The sequence below is a fragment of the Schistocerca nitens genome, chromosome 1 (genome assembly GCF_023898315.1).
Source record: "Schistocerca nitens isolate TAMUIC-IGC-003100 chromosome 1, iqSchNite1.1, whole genome shotgun sequence".
Classification (NCBI taxonomy): Eukaryota; Metazoa; Arthropoda; class Insecta; order Orthoptera; family Acrididae; genus Schistocerca; species Schistocerca nitens.
In genome coordinates, this window is record NC_064614.1 from 793,171,446 (window position 1) to 793,193,488 (window position 22,043).

Consider the following 22,043-nt stretch of genomic DNA (forward strand, 5'->3'; position numbering starts at 1 on the left):
AAAACAGAGGATAGGTCACTTGGGTGGGTCGCTCTCATTCTGGTGTCTGAAAGACCTGCCATCCTTTTTACGAGAGTGGTTTGAAAAGTTCTCAGAATGGAATAGAAAAAGAGTACTTACATCACTGAAACTTTTTTATTTTTCAATGTAATCTCCTTGTAGATTAATGCACTTGGTCCAACGATGTTCCAGTGCCTTGATCTCATCTAGAAAATGAGTTTTCTCCAGGCCTGCAAAATAGTTGTCAACTGTGGCTACCAATTCTTCGTTTGAAGTGAATCTTCATCCACCAAGAAAAATTTTCAGTTTTGGGAAGAGATGGAAGTCTGATGGAGCCATATCAGGTGAAGAAGGTGGGTGTGGCAGCAATTCATACCTTAGTTCATGCAATTTTGCCATGGCAACAGCACATGTGTACGGGCGTGCATTGTCTTGGATGATGAATTTCTTCTTTGCTAAACATGGCCTTTTTTCGTGTATATTTTGTTGCGATTTGACCAGGAGGTTAGCATAGTATTCTCCAGTAATTGTTTGCCCAGTGGGGAGATAATCTACAAACAGAATCCCCTTTGCATCCCAGAACACTGATGCCATGACCTTTCCTGTCGAAGGAAGTGTCTTTGCTTTCTTTGGTGGTGGAGAATCAGCATGTTTCCACTGCTCTGACTGTTGTTTTGTCTCTGGGGTATAGTAGTGCACACCAGTTTCATCTGTGGTCACAAACCTGTGCGAAAAATCTTGTTTGTTTCTCCTAAAATGGGTCAAACATTGTTCCAATATGTCCATTCTCGTACATTTTTGATCCAGTGTCAAGAGTCGCGGCACCCATCTTGCAGATAATTTTTTCATTTCTAATTCTTCAGTTAAAATGTGATATACCCTTTCAGATGACATCTGGCAAGTGCGAGCAATTTCATGCACTTTCAATTGACAATCCTTCATGACCATTTTGTGAACTTTTGCAATGATTTCTGGAGTAGTGACACATCTTGGCCGACCACTGCAAGGGTCATCATCTAATCTCTCCCGACCAAATTTAAATTCATTTGTCCACTTGGCAACAGTTTAATGTAAAGGAGCAGAGTCCCCCAGTGTATTCTGGAAATTGGCATGAATGTCCCTTGTTTTCATACTTTTCTTTATGAAGTACTTGATCACTGCTGGAATCTCAATTTTTTTCCACCTTCGCAAATCACTACACAAGAACAACAACAGAGCCACGTCACCACCACAGCTTTCTTCCAAGAGCACTGACATGGCCTGTGTTTACACGCAACAGTCCAATGAAAATCACGTGAACAACTCGTGCTAGCACTGATCTCTCGTTGTGATTCTGTGAACTTTTCAAACCACCCTCGTATCCTTTCACAACTTTATTATGAGACTTAAGTTTAGACTGTAATTACAGGCAAACCAATAGACCTCTCACAATATGAGTTATACCAATATTTTTCTTGTTTTATTTTGCACTAGGCTGTATGAAGCGATTTGGTTGTTAGATAAATATATATTTTCATTATAGATTGTAGTAAGGGTTGTCTGGCTTTGGGGTATTCACTAGGAACTGTTCAATGTAAAACTATATACCTTGAAATATATTTGCTCAATCTTAATGAAATTTTAATATGTTTTAGGCACATATACTGGTAGTGAAAATCTCAAGTCTCAGAATTTTTCAGCCACCCATAAAAAAGATCTTATGATTTTTCCAAAATAACTTTTTTCAGCCCAGGATTTAACATATAACAGAAAGTGAGGTTTTTTTTCGAAGGTCTCTTTTGTGATTATAAGAACATGCAGGTATGGTGATATGGATTTGGTAAAGAATAATACAGAAGAGTGGTTGTGTGCGATTAGCAGCATACACAGCTGTGAAATTGAGTGCAGCATTGCCGTGTGCCCTCACCTTCCTCCAGACGGTTGGGAAACAGGATGCTATTGTTATTATCTGGAATGCTGTGTTTATTATCCGATTGTCTCCATCATGCAATGATACCTTCGAGGTCACTGCTGTCAGCACATGAACTTGCAATAGCAGAAAATGCTGCTTATTTCTCTCAAAGTGAGGGTGTAAAAGTTGGTGACAATGTGTTTCTTTGTATCAGAAAGTGGCACACTGTCATGGAATATAATTTTTGTCGATGAAGACAAAAGAGAATAATGAATATGTCACCCAGGTCAAGAAAGAAACAATGTCTTTGTCCAGGGCATCCGAAAATCCAGCTCAACATTTTACTTTATGCACAGCTTGAAGAACTATTCATAATTTTTCATGGTTAAAGTATTCCTCATCAGTTAAAAACCTCCACCTGAAACTGATAGAAAATGTGGCAAATTTTCCCAATATTTTAATCTCTGCCCTTCTGTAGGTGTTTAAAAACTTGAGATTATGTTTCAAAAAACTTAACAGAAAACCACTGCTAATGAAGGCTGTGACAGCTGCTTTTGCCAAAATACCTTCTTTAGAAGAATGAGAGCTACAAACACAGGGCTACAAGATGTTTACAGAACAGACCTGGTGTGGACAGAATTGCACAATGATGTATGGGTGGCAAGAAAATGTGCTTGAATCTTTAGAAAACAGTTTTGGCAACTATAATCAATACCGAGGATACAGTCAACAAATTTATGAATGGTGCAGAGGGTTCAAGACACCATCTGCAGCTTGGAAATACATCATAATTTTACACATCAGAAATAAAGAAGGAACCAAGACCAAATTAACTTGGCTCAGGTTAGTTGTTTTTGTAGATCAAGTGCTATACCATACAATAGTCGATCAATTGAGCATGTCATGGCTGAAAGGTGATATCATATCTTGGATAGAATCAAAGAATAAATCACTGCACCTGGAGTTGACTGTTTTAGAAAATTCTCTAAGGCAGAGGTGATACTCCCAGCAAGAATTTTTAAACAACTCTCTATATAAAATCCGCCACACACTGTACAGTCACAGTGGTTGTAAATTCTTACAACCACAAGAGAGACCTTCAAAATAAACCCACACTTTCTGTTACATGTTTATTGTGGGTTGAGAAAAAGTTACTCTAGAAAAATCATAAGAACTTTTTTATGGGTGACTGAAAAGTTCTTTAACTTGAGATTTCCACTACCAATATACTGTATGTGCCTATAGCATATTAAGATTTTATTACCATCAAACAAATACATTTCAAGCTGTATTGTTTTAAAATGAACAGTTCCTAGCAAAGACTCCCAAAACCGGACAATACATACTACAATCTAAAATAAAAAATATGTATTGAACATTAAAACCACAAAGCTCCATATAGCCTAATGCAGAATAAAACTAGAAAAATATTGGTATAACTCTTTCGTGAAGGCCTATTCGTTTGCTTGCAATTGAAGCCTAAACTCGAGTTTCCATCATAAAAAAAGTCCGACATTATTGATTACTGCTCGACCACCAGATCAGATTTAAAAGAAGGCACTGATATAATTAAGAGGTGAGCGGCTAGATTTGTTACTGGTAGGTTTGATCAACATGCAAGTATTATAGAGATGCTTCAGGAACTCAAATGGGAATCCCTGGAGAAAAGGGCCTTCCTTGTCGAGGAACACTGTTGAGAAAATTTAGAACCGGCATGTGAATCTGACTATAGGACAATTCTACTGTTGCCAATGTTCATTTCCCATAAAGACCATGGAGATAAGAGAAGTTAGGGCTTGCATGGAGGTATATACACTGTAGTCCTTCATTTTACAAATGCTGAAACACTGACTGAATAGACATACTGTCTTAAATGTTTTTGCGTCTTAATGAACACAAGTGCAAATAAATAACTGTGTGAGCCATTAATACCACATCCAATCTGAATGACACCCTACTAAAAATAGGAAACAAGTATTATTGCACTAGACCATCCTGTACAGTAATTTGGTAATGAGGAGATGCTAGACCACAGGTATAATTTCCTTCAGTTATGTACTGAAACTTCTTGAAATCCCTTCCCTCACCTACCAGGGTGACTTATTACCAGTTATATAATCACTAAAAAGCAGTGTGTGTGAGGGCCTATGACACTCTTGAACATTGTCACCCCACGAAGTTCTTAGTCACATGAATGTCACTATTGAAAAGTCTGTATTGTGCAACCTGCCAATACCAAATCCTCGTGCCTCACAACTGTTTAGTGCATCTACCACATAAATAGAAAAAGGAATTCTTAGTTTGAGGATATATCATTTCAGTGGTCATTAATTCAATGTCACTTTTGGCTTTCATAGACATAGATACACTAAACACAGTGTTGTCTGCTAGCATACATTGGTTGTGCTCAGTGAGCAAATTCAGTACTGGTTGATGTCATTTTATTTCTATTAATTCTACAATTCCCATCAGCACCTTGTGTGTGTGTTTCTCGCACCACTTAAATCAATAGTTTGAATTCTTCTGAACTCAGCAAGTAGTTGCTATAGTAACTATCGAACACTCTCACAGCTTCCAAAATCCTCCAGGTTTCAGTGTAGGGTACTTCCACTTCCTCACTCCTAAAAAAGAAATGATAGTAATGTCCTGTCCCTGATTTAATCTGAATCAGATGACAGTCTCGGATCTGACAATGCTGAGAAGGAAAACCAGCCACTTTCTTTTTAAAGAAATGATCTCTTTGTTTGACTAAATGATTTAAAGCACCTTGTAAAACCTAAATCTGGATGTTGACAGCAATTTTATTCCCAATTCCCTCAAATGTACGTTAAGTTTCATAACCAATTTATCACCTTGCTCAATTTTTCCTGCACTTTTGTTTTTTCTACTCTCTTCCATAGCATTTTTTCCTGTCATTTTGTATTTACATGCTACTTTCTTTCAGTCAGTAAACATTTACCTCTTTTCTTTCTTTTCTCGTCTTATACTCTCTTTTCCATCTTCTTCCGCCATTTGTTTCCATTTGTAACCTATGTTTTTTACCTGGTTATTAATGACACTTCATTACTAATGTTGGAGGTATTGCATTGTAGCCTTTCTGCACCTTCTCTCTCTCTCTCTCTCTCTCTCTCTCTCTCTCTCTCTCTCTCTCCCTCCCCCTCCCCCTCCCCTTCCTATGCCCCTTCTCTTTCTCTCGATTCAGTGGGTGGAGTATGTGCGAGTATTTTCCTGCCCTCCAGTACTTGTACAGTTCTTTCTCTCCCTATTTCTTCTCTCACCCTTTATCTTCATGACATAACCTACAAAAACATGTTCTGCATAATAAAAATTCAATCAGTTTTTAATTCAAGTGTATGCAAGCCCAGTTTCTTTTACCTCTGCTTGGGTGACTGGTAAGCACGCATTCTTCTTCGCATTAAAATTTGGATAGTATAGCCACTCCTACAAATTTTACACCTCTTTTAGTAATGGAACTACTGTTGATTGAAGTAAGCTAAAGTACTTCCTGTTACAAATGGTATATTAAAAATGTATGCTGAACTGAAACTTGAACCAGGACCCTCGACTTCTGCAGTGAATGCCATTACAGAGTAAGCTATCCGCAGAGGACTGTGACGTATCTTCACAACTTCAATTCATTCAGTAACTCTCATAACTTCAAAACTTCTCAAAGCTCTTCTGCATACCTTTCTGAACTAACACCCATGGAAGGAGGGGGAGGGGAGGGGGGGGGGCAAAAAGAATCATACAGAAATTTGCTTAGCCAAACCTTTCTTCCAGAAGTGTTAGTCGATTAAGGTATGCATAAGAGCTTTTGTGAAATTTGGAGAGAGGGGTGGTACTGTCATGGTCACCAACATTGCTGTATTATGGGGGGTGAAAGCGTTGATTAGATGCTGCTTCTGGTGAACATCTTGTTGTGTAAGTGAAATTAATTACACGAAACTGAATGAAACAGTGCAAATGAGAATGTATGTATGCACTAACACATGCACATGTATTGCAAGGGAGATTAATGGTGGGATAACTCACTTCATGGAGGCAGGTCTCATGTCAATGCATTGGCAGCAGTGGAGAGAGATCATGGACAGCCACATTGCTCAGTTAAGTACTGCAAAAAGCTGGGAGAGAAGAATGGCATGCTGGCAGATTTATAGACTTTCCTTTCAAGGGTTTCTGCTGAGCCAGCCCCCTCCAAGCTCCAGATACCAATACAAGTTGGGGGTGACCTGAAAGAACCACTCCCAACCCTAACCAGCCCAGGCCAGTGGCAGGCATCTCCCACAGGTGGCAAAATGTGGCTATATAGTGCCAAAGGCAGCAGAGGGGTTTCATGTTTGAGGCAATTGGTGCCATATTTATGGGACTGTACAGTATTCATCTTCCTAATGGCCAAAGTTGGTGCCCTTTTTAAAAGCCAAAGTCTTTCTAGTGAGTTGACTAGCTGCTGTGGCAGTTCACAATTAATATATTTCATTGGCTGATTAATTTTGATATTTGTGCTTTAACTTTCAAAAGAGAGGGTGGCAGCTTCTCTTTCACAGCCGCTTTAGAAATGAAGTATTACAAGACATACTGATGAATAAAACTGTAAAGACAGATCCATGACTCATACTGGTGTACCACACTTGATTTTTTATCTTTGCCTTTCCCAGGCAGTGCTCTGAGTCTCAGATTGGCACACCACTTTAACCTGTCAGGAAGTTTCACAGCAGTGCTCACTCCGTGTCTCTCCCCCCGCCTAAAGCCATGCAGAATATTTTTTTTCCAACTCAGGTCAAGGCACTAAAGCTTTATGAATTACCTAATATATAGAAGCAGGGTATGCCAGTAAGGTCATACACTACATAAATGAGACAGGTATTAAGCTTTTATAAACTGCTTTGAAGCACCTTTAGTTATCTTTCTGATAGTGTGATGAGTTGTAACATAGTTCTATTATTTATAAAAGACTAGATGCAAGTCATCACTAATGTACTCCTTCAGAAAATTGGCAGTCTTGTTATGCCACTTTCTGGTAATTATCTATTTCATATTAAACCTACTAACAACAAAATAGTGTTATCGTGGGAATTTAGTTAAATATAGTTAATTTTTTTCTTGAAAGAGGACACGATTCAGCAGCCTGTTGACCTACAGTATGTTATTCAGACAACTAAACATCCACTCTAGGATACAGGTTACAGAATAGAGTGGAAAATAAACAACATGCTTTCTTTGACATCCTAATAATGAGGAATATACAACGCATGGGGCTCACAAAAGAGCTAAATGTATCTTCATCTTGAAGATGAGAGACAATTCTTCAGCTAGATTGTAAGAAATGAAAAGGTTATAGTGCAAGTCAAATCTGGGTGTGCCAACTGAGCCTCCACTGCACAAGGCATTTTTCCCTACATTTGTAGCGAACAGACAAAATTGGTTGTATTTTGATAGAGAAAACTATTAATCATATATAGTTGATGTTCCTGAGACATATTGATTCTCATTTTCATCTATGATAGTAATGTAGACCAAAGTAATGGATTAAAATTTGTAGAAACACCTAGATTTGAACCTGGGCCTCCTGCTTACTAGGCAGATGTGATACCCTTTACACTACTGCGGCTAACACTGCTGCACAGATTACATCTCCCACCCTGATGCAAATTACAACTCATGTCTCAGTCCACTGCTGCTGCATAGTAAGCAAGAGACCTGGGTTCGAATTTGAGTGTTGGTACAAATTTTAATTCACTACTTCGACCTACATTATTATCGTAGATAAATAAAACATTACCCAGAAACAGTATGATGTTGACTAAAAAATTAACAATCTTTATTTGTAGTGTTGGGTTTCACTTATCATGTGCTTGCAGAAAATCACTTTTACATTACGAAGTAATGTTACCATTATGATTCTGAAATACAGGGCATTGCAGAAACCTAGTAAAAATCATGCATTAAGTATTTGTGATAATGTGTTCTATTTTTAATAGTATGCAAGTTCTGGCTAAAGTTAACATACCTTGTTTATTTGGACGGAATACAGTCAGCATTTAGAACTGAATGCTAGAAAGCCTAAATATAGAGCTCTGCAAATGAAAGTAGATGATCTATCTAAACAAGTCAAAGTCCCACAAATACAGCACTCCACGTGCATGTCACAACGATGACACTCTTTCAGTAGAAACAAGCATTTGCCCACAAAGGAGAATATCTGCTGGTATCACAGAAAATTTGGAGCTGCATCTTGACAGCATCAACCAACCCGCTGAAGCAGATTTCTTCACAGCTTGCAGCCTCTTCCCATATCTTCACCACAGACTCCTGCTTAACTCTGTAACACAGTTGTTTACTCACAGACTCCTGCACCCTGCCAACCATGCTGAAAACAAAGTGATCACTATTGATTAATCATATGATGACTTGCTTTGTCAACTTCCTGAAGTCAGTTGTCCATTGTCTACTCCAACACTGGTAAAACTCTCAACAGAACATCACACTGTCGCCATGCCAGAACCACCAGTTCATGCCCTATCTCATTGTCTGTCCCCAAAGGGCTCTCTCTTATGTTAATACCTGGAGTCAGTCCCCCTTTAGGTAGCTGGGCCTCGCCACTCCATATTACATCTAAGAATAGCAACGGGCTCAACGCCAGTATGATACTTGATCATTAACCTGTGCGACCTATTGAAATTTTCCTGTACATATTCAAAGCAAGTCAATTTTCTCCCTAATCAACCTCATCTGTTCTTTCTATTGTATATGTATTGCAACAGATGATATACTCAAAACCACTGTTTGCACTCCCATTTGGACTGTACAAATTTTTTCAAATGGCATTTGTACTGTACAGTGCAGCTCAGGCTTTCCAATGCTTCATGGACTGGCTTTCCATGCTTCATAGATGAGATGACTAGAGGCCGAGTTCTGTTAGTTCTCCATTAATGACTTGTTTCTAATGATGTCCAGTGTGCCAGGGTATCTAGCCCACCTATAGGAACTGTCCATTACACTGTGAGAAAATGGCTTAGTAATTATCCCATCAAAATGTGTCTTTGGGGCAATGGAAGTAAAAACTTGTATGAAATCCATCCACCTCAAGACGGAATGGAAGCTATTTCTCAGTTCTGATTGCCGCAACAGTAGATGAATTACTCCATTTCTTGCATGCATACTACATACATACGTGTCGGTGATCACAGGCCCTGAAGATGTGTCGACCTTACTTTGTTCCTCCATAGATGGTGATCTTGTGCACTTTGGATTCATTTCTCATGGACACCCAACTGCTGATAGTACATATGCAGTTCCTCCTCCCACTGCTTCTTCAGTCTTCCTATTGGATGAGTTCTATCAGGTTTTCCCATAAGCACAGCGTTAGCATGTCACATTTCTGGTCTCCTGTCAATGTGCCATGTCAGGCTTATTCTCTCCATTTTCTTTTTCTGCATGAGGTCCAGTTGCTTTATTATGTCGTACAGTTCCTGGTTCTTCCTACATCTCATTGTGTTCTCTTCATGGATTGGTCCAAAGATCTTTCTCATGATTTTCCATTCAAAGATCACAGGTTCTCTTCATCTTTTTTTATGGTACCATTTCTTGGGATTGACAATTCTGTATGAACATTTTATGCACAATCAAGCATTGTTGGCAATAAATTTCAACAAATTCCTAATATGTTCAAATAAACCTGGAGACTCACTGCAGTTGACTGATTTAAAGAAACCATCCTTCTCCAGAGTAAAGGCTGGGTTTGCAGAGGCTGTTGTATTAGCTCACCCTCTTCCTGATACACCTGTCTTTTATGATGGATGCATCATGAACTGCCACTGGAGTCATATTGCAATGTGCACAACATTTACATTCAGTAAAAAAATTATCATGAACACAAAAAAATTGGTCAGCTTACAGCCACGAGCCCTATGTGAACTACCCTTCAATCAGAAAGCGTAGGCATATGTGTGAAGGTAGGCACTTCACCATTAAAGACCATAAGCCAGTTGTGTTCACCTTCCATCAGAAATCAGGAAAAGCATGCCCATACTAGCTGCACCATCTAGATTTCTCTGTGCAGTTCACTACATACGTTCAACATGTTGATGGTGAGCAGAATGGACCTGGCAGATGTACTATCCCACATTGAACACCACTGTGGAGGAAAGAACTTGCCTTCATAGCACTACTCAAAGCACTGGAAAGAGGCAACAAACTGAAGACATAGCTCAAAGCACTGTCAGGCTTAGAGCTCTAACACATTCAAATCCCACACCTAAGTATAGTGCTACACTGCAACATGATCTATACCACAAGTATGTCATTTTGTCACATATTTTACATTACTATGTAAAATAAGACAAAGGCAACCATTTACCTATAGAAGATTGGTGTGTTGTACACAGAAGAGCATAATAGAAAATAGTTAACACTAGCTTGTGAGCTCTTGCTGTTTTTGTAGTAATATTACACACATTTACACATGCAACCACACAGACATCCAAACTTACACGCTTGCAGTAATGACGAGTCTCATTGCTATCACGAGAGTGTATATCTTGGTGTCTGTATTTGTGAATATGTGTACTCTTACTACAAAAAGAGCAAGAGCTTTGAAGCTAGTGTTAGCTGTTTTCTATTACATGTTTCTGTGAGCAGTGAACCAGTCCTATAAAGGTAAGTGGTTGCCTTTCCATTGTAATATATATTTTTCTGTCCGGGAATTTCTGTTGTTGTTTATCTAACATTAAGCATGTCTCATACTTTTGAATTTTGCAGGAGAAGTTAATTTTGGATGTGCTTTCACAACCCAGCTCTTGTATAGTGTTTTGTGTCAGTCTAGCAGAAAGTGGGCTGGCATTACCATGGAGTAGCATCACTTCACGCAGTCTTCCTGGTTGTTGTTCTTTGATTGCATCTGCAAGACATCTCAGCTGTTGACAACAAATGTCAGCAGTGATGGTTACACTTTAGAGAAGCAGTTTGTAGTATACCACACCACTGCTGTCCCACTAGATACAGAGCTTTTGTGGATGCGTGCAGTTCTTTGCATGGGGAGTTGCAGCTTTGTTTGAGCTTCTCCCATTCCTTTCTTTGTCTTACATTAGCATAAAGAAACCATTTCTAATCACCAGTAATGCTATGGGATAGGAATGGTAAATGTTGTTCTTGAGCCAATTGATGACAAGCAAGCAGAGATGCACATACGGCCACCTCCTGAGATTTTTGTGGTTTTGTCTTAGAGCATGCTGTACCCATACACCGATTTTTGAACCTTATCCATTGCATGTCACAGTTAATTATATTCACCAGTTCTCAAGTACACTGATTTTGATCATTGTGGATTAAAGCGTTTAAACGAACCTCATCAAACCCTGAAGGTCTTCCTGAAGGCGGAGAGTCACTAATGTCAAAATAATCCTTCTTAAAATGAAAAACTCATTTTCTTGCTGCGCTCTGTCCAACGGTGCAAATTTTTCTGGCTGCCTCCGCTGCTGTCACCCTCCTACTGAACTCAAACAGAAGAATATGTTGGAAATTTTCCAATTTCTCCACTTGCCACTCCATTTTTCTAGTGTCCACAGCTCCACTTACTATCTCCAAATGACAATATGTAAACTCAAACAGCGACAGTGAACTACAAACAAAAAATGATAATTAATAACACTTAGCAACCAGAATACCAACATGCAAAGCAAAAATGCTATGAACTTACGCACCAATCTATGCACCACCAAAGATTATATCTTTATACATTGTTCCTCAGTTGCGAGGGGCACACTATGATGAAAATGGGTAGCCTAAATGGTTTGTCAGATAATTGGGGAAAAAATACTCAGATTGTAGAAATCAAATAAGAGTAATGTTGCTGGAGAGAAAAAAAAGGTCTAGAGTTATGGGTCCACTTGCAGCACTGATACTTACAAAATTAAAAGAGATACTTTACAAATATAGTACTTTTCTATTAATCTTCACCATTTTCTTTGAAAGCTCTTTCCAATTATATCACAAGTAGAAATATAATATTTTGATAAGCAGCTTGTTTGATAACAAACGGCATCTTGTGGAAGGAAATTAAGTTATATAATATCAAACAATGGAAAATCCAGGAAGGAATTTTTGTTGTGCCTATCTGTGATGCAGCATCTCCACTATGTGTTAAGTTACATAATAATTATTAGAAGTAGTATCACAGTACAGTTTCAGAGTTTCACTAGAGATAAAAAAGTGTTATCCAGAATGTCCTCGGTCAGTCTATAAAGATGGTAGAGCTCATGCTATACCTCTGCAGTACAAAAATGAGAATATTAGTGATCAATCAGAAATATGAAAAACATTTATTAATCATAGCTGTGAACAGTAGGAAATGTACATCAAAATATTTTGCTGTAAGACAATAAAAACAAAATTTTTGAACATGGATGTTCCAAAGTTGTTATATAATATGCACCTGCAGAACTAGAAACAAAGAGACTGAGTTAATTACTAAAACTCAAATGAATTTGTTAAAATATAAATAGATTTCTGAATATTGCTGCACAAAACAATAGCACTTAGTAACTTGTAAGTAACATTGTTTTAGGAGTAATGTAAAATAGGATTAATCTTGACAGAATTTTATCATTGTCACTGTAGTGAGTCCATTGCTAAAGTAACTGTTGTTCCACATTTGTGCATGTGTTGCTCAAATCACTATCTGTAATATCACATATAAATTTATCTTGTCCCTGTGGGTGGGGCTACTTTGTGACAAGTGTATTTTTAACTTGAAATGCTAGAGGAAATATGACTGTTACAAAGTTAATGATCAGAAATTTATTTAAACCCATGAGGAGGAAGTTAGTCACATTCATTTTAAATGTAAGAACTTCATTATATCATGAATACAAAGCTTCTGCTTTGATAATCCTACTAATTACAATTTTCAGATATCTTCATCACTCCATAATGCCTATCAATCATTTTAGTGGAAAGAAGCTGCCATTCAGAGTTGACTATCACGAGGTCTGCACTTATTGAAATATGGCATGGTGATATTTATGAAACTAATGACTGAGGACTCTCTGGATCCGGCAAGGAGACACTGGAAAACCTCATTCTTATTCACTGGAAGTTCTGTTCTCCCATATCTTGGCTTCAGTTTCTTTCTGGCCCTTGAAAATTTCAAGCACTGAGAGAGTAACTCTGTCATAGGCAGATATTTTGCTTCTGTTCAAAGGCCTGTCATAAATGTTGCCCCACAACATAATTGATTTATTAGCAGCGAAAAATATTTGTGAGTGCTAATATGATCAGTAACATGAAACACATTAGCAAACAAGTTTCCGAAATGTGAACTACAGGATGAGACCACATTTCAGTAATACAGTGGCGAAGGTGCAGCCACTATATGACATATAATTAATGTATGCAGCATAAGTGTTTCAAAGTAAACTCTCAGACAATAATCATTTTCTAAGTAAAGTAAAAGAAAAATTTTGTTAATAGTACTGCTATATCTCCAGTTTTGACAAAGAGGAAACAAATTTGAACCCAGCTGAGGTACTGTAAAACAGAGGGTGCCTTATGATTTTTTTCATATTCCACTGCTTTTCTCGACAAACGATGATGTTGTCTCACTTCATAAGACTTTATTGTGAAAGATGTGGCTATAATGTGCCAAATACCCTGGTAGGTAACATCATCAAATACCTTGCAGAACACAGATCTTTACTTGAGTACTTCTAAATAAACTGCATAGACTTCAGGAAATAACAGTTATACAAAAGTGAAATTTTATTTTCTCAAGGTGATAAAATAATTGGAGAAGATCATCCTACATACTTGGAAGTGTGTTATACTATTTGTGTGGAGAAAGATACATTTAGAGAAAGTAAGTTTTAGGCACCATCCTAAAAAAAGGGGGCACGAGATGAGTAGCATCTTGCACGATGCCTGTTGGTTTTTGGGGATGTATGTTGTAAATGTCTCTGCACACAAAATGAGGTGAAATTGCCAAATAAAGGAGAATAACAATGTGCCATTTAGAATCTTTGTTAACAATCCATACTATTTGTGTACTGAACAAGCTGATATAATAACCTGATTTTTAAATATGCATGTTATTAAAACCCATGTCATAATTATTTGTTTTAATGAGTATTTATCTTCTTCAGGCAGTATCACTATCCTCCAGAGACAGCATCTATAATGCTTCTTGCTCAAATGGTGGCTACTGTGCGTCAAGCAAAAGATAAGGAAGGTGCTCTAAATCTCTTTTTGCAGGTGAGATCTCTTTAAAAATGTTTACAATCTGTGAAATTTGTTAGAAGTGGCAGTTGTGCAGTGGTAAAAGCAGTATAGTGTGTATGTAATTATACATCAACTCTGATGTATGTTGCATAGAAACAAGTAACAGAAAACAGTATTCACTCTAGCTTTCAAGCTCTTGCCCTTTATCTGCTAAAAGTGCACACATTCACACACACTGCCACACAGACACCCAAATGCATACTCTTGCGGTTAAACTGATAATTGATTGCTGAGAGCAGTTGTCCAGGCAGAAGGAGTTGGGGAGGGTTAGGGGAGGATGTGTGAAGCAAGGAGGGGGGGATAGCTGGATAATGTGAGGCAGATCTGTAGACAGATGTCTCAGCAACTGCACAACAAAGTGAAAAGAGTACAGAGAGTAGAACATGTAAGAGATATCGAGAGAAGGAGGGGAGAAAGAAGAGGAAGGTGGAAATTAAGAGGGAGACAGGGAGGGGAAAGAGAAAGAGAGAGAGAGAGAGAGAGAGGTAACCATCTGGCCATCACATGAATGGCCACTGCCAAACTGTGGCAAACAGCAAACTTGACCATCCATTTGCTGAAAATGTTGTACACCACAACACATACAATTTCAACAGTTACTTTACTATATTGACCATTTGGTTACTCATTTCCAGCACCTTTCTCTGTACTAAGTAGGTGGGAATCCTCTCCAGCATATCCTGCACTCTTACAATCCCCCTGGTTTAAACACTAACCTGTTTCCCACTGCCTCATCTTCCTCCCCCCCCCCCCCCCCCCCCCCCCGCTCTCTCTCTCTCTCTCTCTCTGTGTGTGTGTGTGTGTGTTTAGAAAAATAGCAAAGGCTCAAAGCTAGTGTGAGTATTGCTTTCTGTTATGTTTTTCTACGTGCCACAAATCAATCCGCTGTAGGTGAGTGGTTGCCTTTCCCTTATTTTACATGTTGCTCTATCGAGGAGTTCCTACTATTGTTATAGAGGGAATTGGTGGCACAATACTGGATTGCATTCTCAGTTGCAAGCAGAGGTTTCTGTAGGACTCCCTAGGACCCTGAATTAGTTTTTATTTTGTCAAACTACTGTAGGTGGGTGCAGGAAAGGTCTAAGAAACCACAGCAGACATGCCTAGTGTTTCTGTTATTTAGTATTCATTGTGAATGGGGTATATAGTAAAATATGTAGCCTCTTTTGTCATAAATGAGACTGTATTACCAAATTTTCCCAGAATTCTCTCAACACTCATCAATCAACCTTTATATAAAGTCATATCTTAATTTCATATAAGAATGTGGCAACAGACAAGAATTACTTGCAAAACTTTTAGTGATTTCAGTGTGGAAGTTTGCCAGATCTGTGGTAAAATAAAAACATATGTCTCATCAAAGTATCAAACACTTGCTTCATGAGAAACCTCAGTTATGATGAAGGAATAAAACATATACAAATCAGTTTGTTGTCAGTAATTGTTTAAATTGTCTTTTCGACATTGCTAAAATGAGACCTTTAATAATGATTAACTTGTAGTGTCTGCAGTCAAAGAAACATACATTTTCTACTTTTTAGCTTAATTATATATCAATATTTATTTTCAGTTTTGCCATCGCACAGTGAATGATGAAGAGGAAATTGCTCACAAGTTACTTGGTGATGAGTATAAAGAGCAACTGGAAACTTTGCGAGGGATGTTCACTGAAGCTTTGTATGATCCGTGTTGTGAACAGGTGTGTATCTTGTAAATTGGTGTTATGCATGTAAAACTTAGCCCTGACATTTAATGCAATATTGAGTCTGTTGATGGGCCCTTGCTCCTGTCTCTCACTGATGTGTACTGCTACAATATTTTGCTTGGGATCTTATTGCCAATCAGTTGGAGGTATCCTTTGCTCCAGTTTGTTAATGCTTTCCACTCCTAGTTATGCTGTCAACAGTGTTCTCCTGTGCGGATATTTATTTTGCTGAGAAATAGTTACTGATCCCCTGTAAAGAACGGGTAGTTTTAAATAAGAAAGGCACAAATATGAGTTCATCCTAATATTTTATTGTTTGCTATGGGGTAAATACAGTACAACAGACTCGGTTGTGAGCTCTGCAAGATCCATGTACTAATTTATATTTACGTGACAAACCCTAATTATAGAGCTATATTTCATTTTTGACAAATGGATCTGTGCCGACATTTGTAAAAACGGCGATGGTACATTAGTCCTTACTAATGTAAAATTGCCACCTTCTGAAGAAGACAAATTTATATTTATATTTGTCGAAACCTAGGTAAAGAATTCTTTATCCATTGCAACTGGTCGGCTGTTTATAATTTTATTACTTCCCATGTGTTACTTCTTGAATCAGGATGAAGTTGACCTTATATGACTCACAGTGGAAGCTGCTAACCACCAATCCACTTTGTTTTATTTTCATTTGTCATTTTGAAAGCCATCTTCTCATACAGCCTCTCCTCGGTACCAAAGAAAAATTTGCTCCTTTTTCTTGAATTTCTGTTCATATCATTGCTTACATGCTTCTTCTTCCTTCTTATCAGATGAAAAAAGATTGTAGCTGTTTGTAATGACAACAGTAAACCAGAAAAACTATTTTTTCATGATCTTATGAATTCAGTTTAAATCCTTTCACAAACCTTGTTTGCTTTTCAAACTGAACTGGCTGTTTCCTTTCACAATCAGCGATCAACTGTGCTGAGAACAATAGAGTGTACATAGCACTGTCATGAACATTTTGGATGGAAAGATAGACATGCCATTTACACATTGGACTTACTTGCGCACAGTTCATATTGCTTAAGTTTCTTCTTTTTCAAATCAGTTGGAAAATCTTTCGTCTGTGGCATAATTGTTGCTGTCATATGTCTTTTTGTTTTATGCAGTTCCCTAAACTGAGAGATTGTATGGAACTAGCCAGTGTAGATGTAAAAGCCCGAATCACCAGTGCAAGCTTGCAGAGTTTGTGCCAAATGAATTCGTATTAGAGACATAAACTGCAAATCAGGACAAATTTTCATCTTACCATAATATAGAATATGAGAAAATGCCAGCTGTTTTCTGAATCAGAGGCTTCTTTAACTTTAACCAAAACCTATAAATGAAATCTTCTGTGCTCATATCGGTAGCCACATGCCATGTGATGCAAAAATTCTTTATATATATTATCAATATATTCACTAACAATCTTCACTTTGCTGCATCTTGTGCATACGTTACCTTGGGATTTAACTGATGAGAACAAATACAGCATCTAGAATGTTTGGAAAAATCAGAAATGAGAGAGAACACCCTCAAAGAATGGGGATTCTGTCTAACCAATCATTGGTAGAATACCCATCCTAATTTCATCTTTGAATTCAGTCATATTCTGTGTTACATTTAGAAATGCTTTAATCTCATGGCTCACATTGTTATGAGTACCATATTGTATATTTTGATAGTGAAGTCGCCTTCTGTTTCTGAAAGAAAAGAGATTATCCAGTACTGGCTTGCTGGGCCTATCGTAGCTTCATCAGAGAATTCCATTGGCCATCACTTTTTAGAGTTCCTGCAGGACCTTCACATCTCCTATAGTGATCCCAGAGCACATGCACTGTACTGCCACTCTACAGTCTGTTACCTCAACTATTGCCTGTCTCCCATGAAGTGGACAAGGAGTAAATGGATGAGAAAGGATCACCAGGAAGATAAATTAAAGAGAATGGAGAAAAGACCAAGAGGAAGACCAAGGACATGTAGCTGAAATAGAGATGGACTGCTTGCAAAAGGAAGGAGAAGACTGGATCAAGCTGGAGACAGAGAGATGGTGAGAAGATAGAAAACCACTGAGAGGCTTATGTTCCAAACAGACCTGTCCAGCAGCTGGAAACTGTAGATGATGATGATGATGATGATGATAATGATGATGATAGTGAAGTCACCTTCTGATTTTTTTTCTGCCTTGTACACATTTGTTGCAGTCACAATTTCACAAATAAAGCAAGAATGGAAAAGAACTGTGACTGTCCAAGTTCTGTTGTTGGCAAAGCTATTTGAAGAACTGTGGATTCCAGTTGTCAGACTGTCAAATGGTTCAAATGGCTCTGAGCACTATGGGACTCAACTGCTGTGGTCATTAGTCCCCTAGAACTTAGAACTACTTAAACCTAACTAACCTAAGGACATCACAAACATCCATGCCCGAGGCAGGATTCGAACCTGCGACCGTAGCAGTCGCACGGTTCCGGACTGCGCGCCTAGAACCGCGAGACCACCGCGGCCGGCTGTCAGACTGTCACCATCATGATAAAGCTACCAGCTATATGCAATAGACAGTACATTATTTTTACTTTGATCAACAGCAGCAACTTCAGAGTCACTGGGACTCTTTTATCACTGCATAGAGGAAGGAATTCTTGTTACTACTTTTCATCAGTAAACTCTCCTTCATTCCCTGTATCCTCCAGGAGCCATTCCAAAGTACCATTCTAATTTATACTCCTTCTGCTTGCCATCTTCACACAAGTAAAAACTGTGTGAAAAGCACACGATCACTTGCACAATTGTAAGTATGTACCTTTTCTAAACAGAGCTGACTACTTGTTGTATCTATTGTTCACTCAATACTATGTAATTGGATAGATAAAAAAATTTACTCAACAAGCAAGCGGTGGAAGATTATGCACATAAAAAAAAGTTACACTTATGTGAGCTTTTGGAGCCAGTGGCTCCTCCTTCCAGCTGAAGGGGAAGGAAGAGGGGTGAAGGAAAAGGACTGAGAGGTTTAGGAAGGGTTGATTTCAGAAAAGTCACCCAGAACCATGGATCATGGAAGACTTAGCAGACAGGATGAGATGGAAAGACTGATTGTTGGGGACTGCACCGTACGAGATTTGAAAACCTGAGAGTTAAAAAGTGGAAGACAGGATAATATGCAAGACAGAGATTACTGCTGAAACACGTGCATGAATTAATAAGACTCAAAAGTTAAGTGCATTGTGCTTAACAAAGGTGGGAGGGGGATGGTGAAAAATAGACAGGTCAGAAAATGAAAGATGAAGAAAACTAAAATGGAGTAGTTACTGTGAAGAAATGTAGAGTGTCAAAAATTAATGTAAATTAAGGCGAGGTGGGTTAGTTTTCTACATCTTTCATTTTCTGACCTGTCTATTTTTTGCTGTCCCCCTCCCACATCTGTTATGTGCAATGCACTTAACTTTTGACTCATGTTAATTTGTGCACGATGTTTTAAAAGTAATGTCTGTCTTGCATATTACATCGTCTTCTACCTTAAAAGTTCAGAGGTTTCCAAATCTTGTCTGGAGCCTTCTCCCCAACAATCAATGTTTCCTCCTTATCCCGTTCGGTAAGCCTCCCCTGCCCCACAGTTCTGGGTGACTTTTCTGAAATCTTCCCCTTTTGCTAAATCTCTCCAGTCCTTTTCCTTCACCCCTATTCATTTCCCTTCTGCTGGAAGAAGGAGCCACTGGCTCCAAAAGCTTGCATAAGTGTAACCTACGTGCGTGTCCTGCTGCCACTTGGTGAGTAGATTTTTTTATCTGTTCTATCAGTACTGTGAGATCAAATGTGTTGAACTACCTGTGATACCAGAGCAGGTGAAAAAGGAACAAATAGAGCATGTTGGATATTAACAGGTATTGGAGCCACAGTGGAAAATCATTATTTTAGGTGATATCCAACACTGGAGTGGAAACAGCTAATGTTTCTTAACTGTTTCGGTTTGTGTATTTAATGCCTTCCAGGGGCAATGAAAATTTTATTTTCAATAATTCACATAATTTTGACCAAATTTAGAATTCTCGTATACCCTGATCATACTGTTACGTTAAATGTTTAACACAATAAGGCAAATATTACACTTAGAAACTGTTTGTTTGTCTTCAGGCAGCATAACTGATGGAACGGAAATGGCCAGATTTTATTCATCTCACATTTGAGGGTGAGAGCACTTGGCAACTTCCAGCAAACTTTGCACACAATCTCAAACCTTTATGAAATGTTTTCTCACTGAAGTGGTGAAAGAAGTAAATTTACCCCTTACTATATTTTTGCTGTTCATGCAGTAAAACCTCAGCATCAGACATACAGCAGTTTATTATTTCTTTACTACCAATTTTACGTGTGACATAGTCTGCAGACAGTATGCTCAATACCACTGAATGTCGCTGCAAAATTATAGCATTCTATGACATATCGTTCAGGAGAGATTATGTCGTAAACATTGAGGTGTGTAAAAAAACTAGCTTTCGCTTAAAATAGAGTGAAAATTACCCAGAATATATTCATCCAGTGTTTCATATTGAGAACACTTAGCCACTTTCAGCAAACTTCAAGAATGATTTCAGACCCTTTGTGAGCTTTTTCTTACATATTAACTCATACGTAAAGTAATAAGACATTTGAGGCTGTCTTGTACATGGGAGTTTGATTCTTTAGGACAGGCATGGGCAGTCTTTGGTGACCTGCGGGACTGATTAATATACTTACTTAACTTGCAGGCCGGCTCGTCACTTTATGCACTCCTAGTGCATAAAGTCAAAACTATAGCGCCCATGATGCTAATGTTAATGGGGCAACACACTGACATGAATGGTGTCCCTTCTGCGACATGCCAGCCAACAAAATGTTGCCTCAAAACACACCTTTTTGAGAGTACATTCCTTCAATGTTTACATTCATGTGTGCATTGTAAATATTGTTTCTTTACTTACAATATTTCATTGAGATTTGATAGGTCACCATTTTAATAGATTCTAATACACTATAAGACAAAAGAAAGATGCACCACAAAGGAGCTATGCAAAGTGGCAACAAATCGATATTTATAAACATATCAACGGAAAATGTAAAATTCTGTACTGTTGGCTGATGGATGAATGTGTGATGCTAAAGTGCAGTTTTAGCGCATAGCAGGCAAGGATAGTAAACAGTGGACATATTGATATCAGGGCATAAAGTCTTTGCAAATTTCATTCCATATACACAGTTGGACAGTAACTGCACCTTGCAAATAAGACACATGAGCAATATACCCAGACATCAGGATTTGAGAGGGACGTGATGTAATTGGGGTCAAAGAAGCTGGTTGGAGTAATTGGCAATTCGCTCAACATTTGAACAGGATAAATGCCACTATTCAACAGTTTTGGCAGGAATGGGTGAACCATAGCCGAACACAGCATCAAGAAGGAAGCCATCAACCTACAGAGACAACACAATACGAGGACTGAGGAGTTGTCAGAGAGGCACTCAGAGCCACGAATTTGTCATTACCACTGATTGGATGTGCAACTTGTGCTTCAGTGACCACAAGGACCATTAATAGGTGGCTCACAGAAAGGGGGGCTAAGCTCATAGCACCCCTTGTGCCATCTACCATTTGCCACTGTACACCAACAAGCCCATTTGCCAGTGTTGGACACATTCAGCCTGGAATCTCATTGACTGGAGTACAGTTGTCTTCAGTGATGAGTCCCATTTTGAACTGAGTTCCAATGGCCAGCGAACACATCTGGAGATGTCCCATACAGCAGTGGGATACGGACCTGACTGTCACCTGTAGTTCAAGCACCCTTACAGCACAGTAGTTCATCAATGTATTCTATGCCCCTTTTTCTTGCCCTTCATGGCAAGCCATCCTGGGCTTACATTTCAGCAAGATAATGCAGACAGTGAGAGATTCTACTGTTTGTCTTCAGACTTGCCAAATCCTATTTTGGCCAGTAAGGTCACCAGATTTCTCCTCAAATGAGACCTGTGGAGGATTATGGGCAGCAGAGCCCTCCAGCCAGCTCGGGATTTTAATGATCTAATGTGCTCATTGGACAGAAGTTGTCACAGTATCCCTCAAGAGGATTTGCAACAACTCTATTGATCAGTTCCAAGCCAAGTTTGCATAGGGGCGAA

The 22,043-nt window shown here is 38.6% G+C and overlaps 1 protein-coding gene across 2 annotated transcripts in view; it reads left to right on the forward strand.

Moving 5' to 3' along the window:
- Positions 1-22,043, forward strand: part of LOC126262331 (histone-lysine N-trimethyltransferase SMYD5) — a 78,832-nt gene that overhangs the window by 35,143 nt on the left and 21,646 nt on the right. For both annotated transcript variants that reach the window (XM_049958890.1, XM_049958899.1), the window contains exons 6-7: positions 14,026-14,134; positions 15,732-15,860. In XM_049958890.1, the coding sequence (XP_049814847.1) occupies positions 14,026-14,134; positions 15,732-15,860 (238 nt within the window). The remainder of the gene's footprint in view (positions 1-14,025; positions 14,135-15,731; positions 15,861-22,043) is intronic.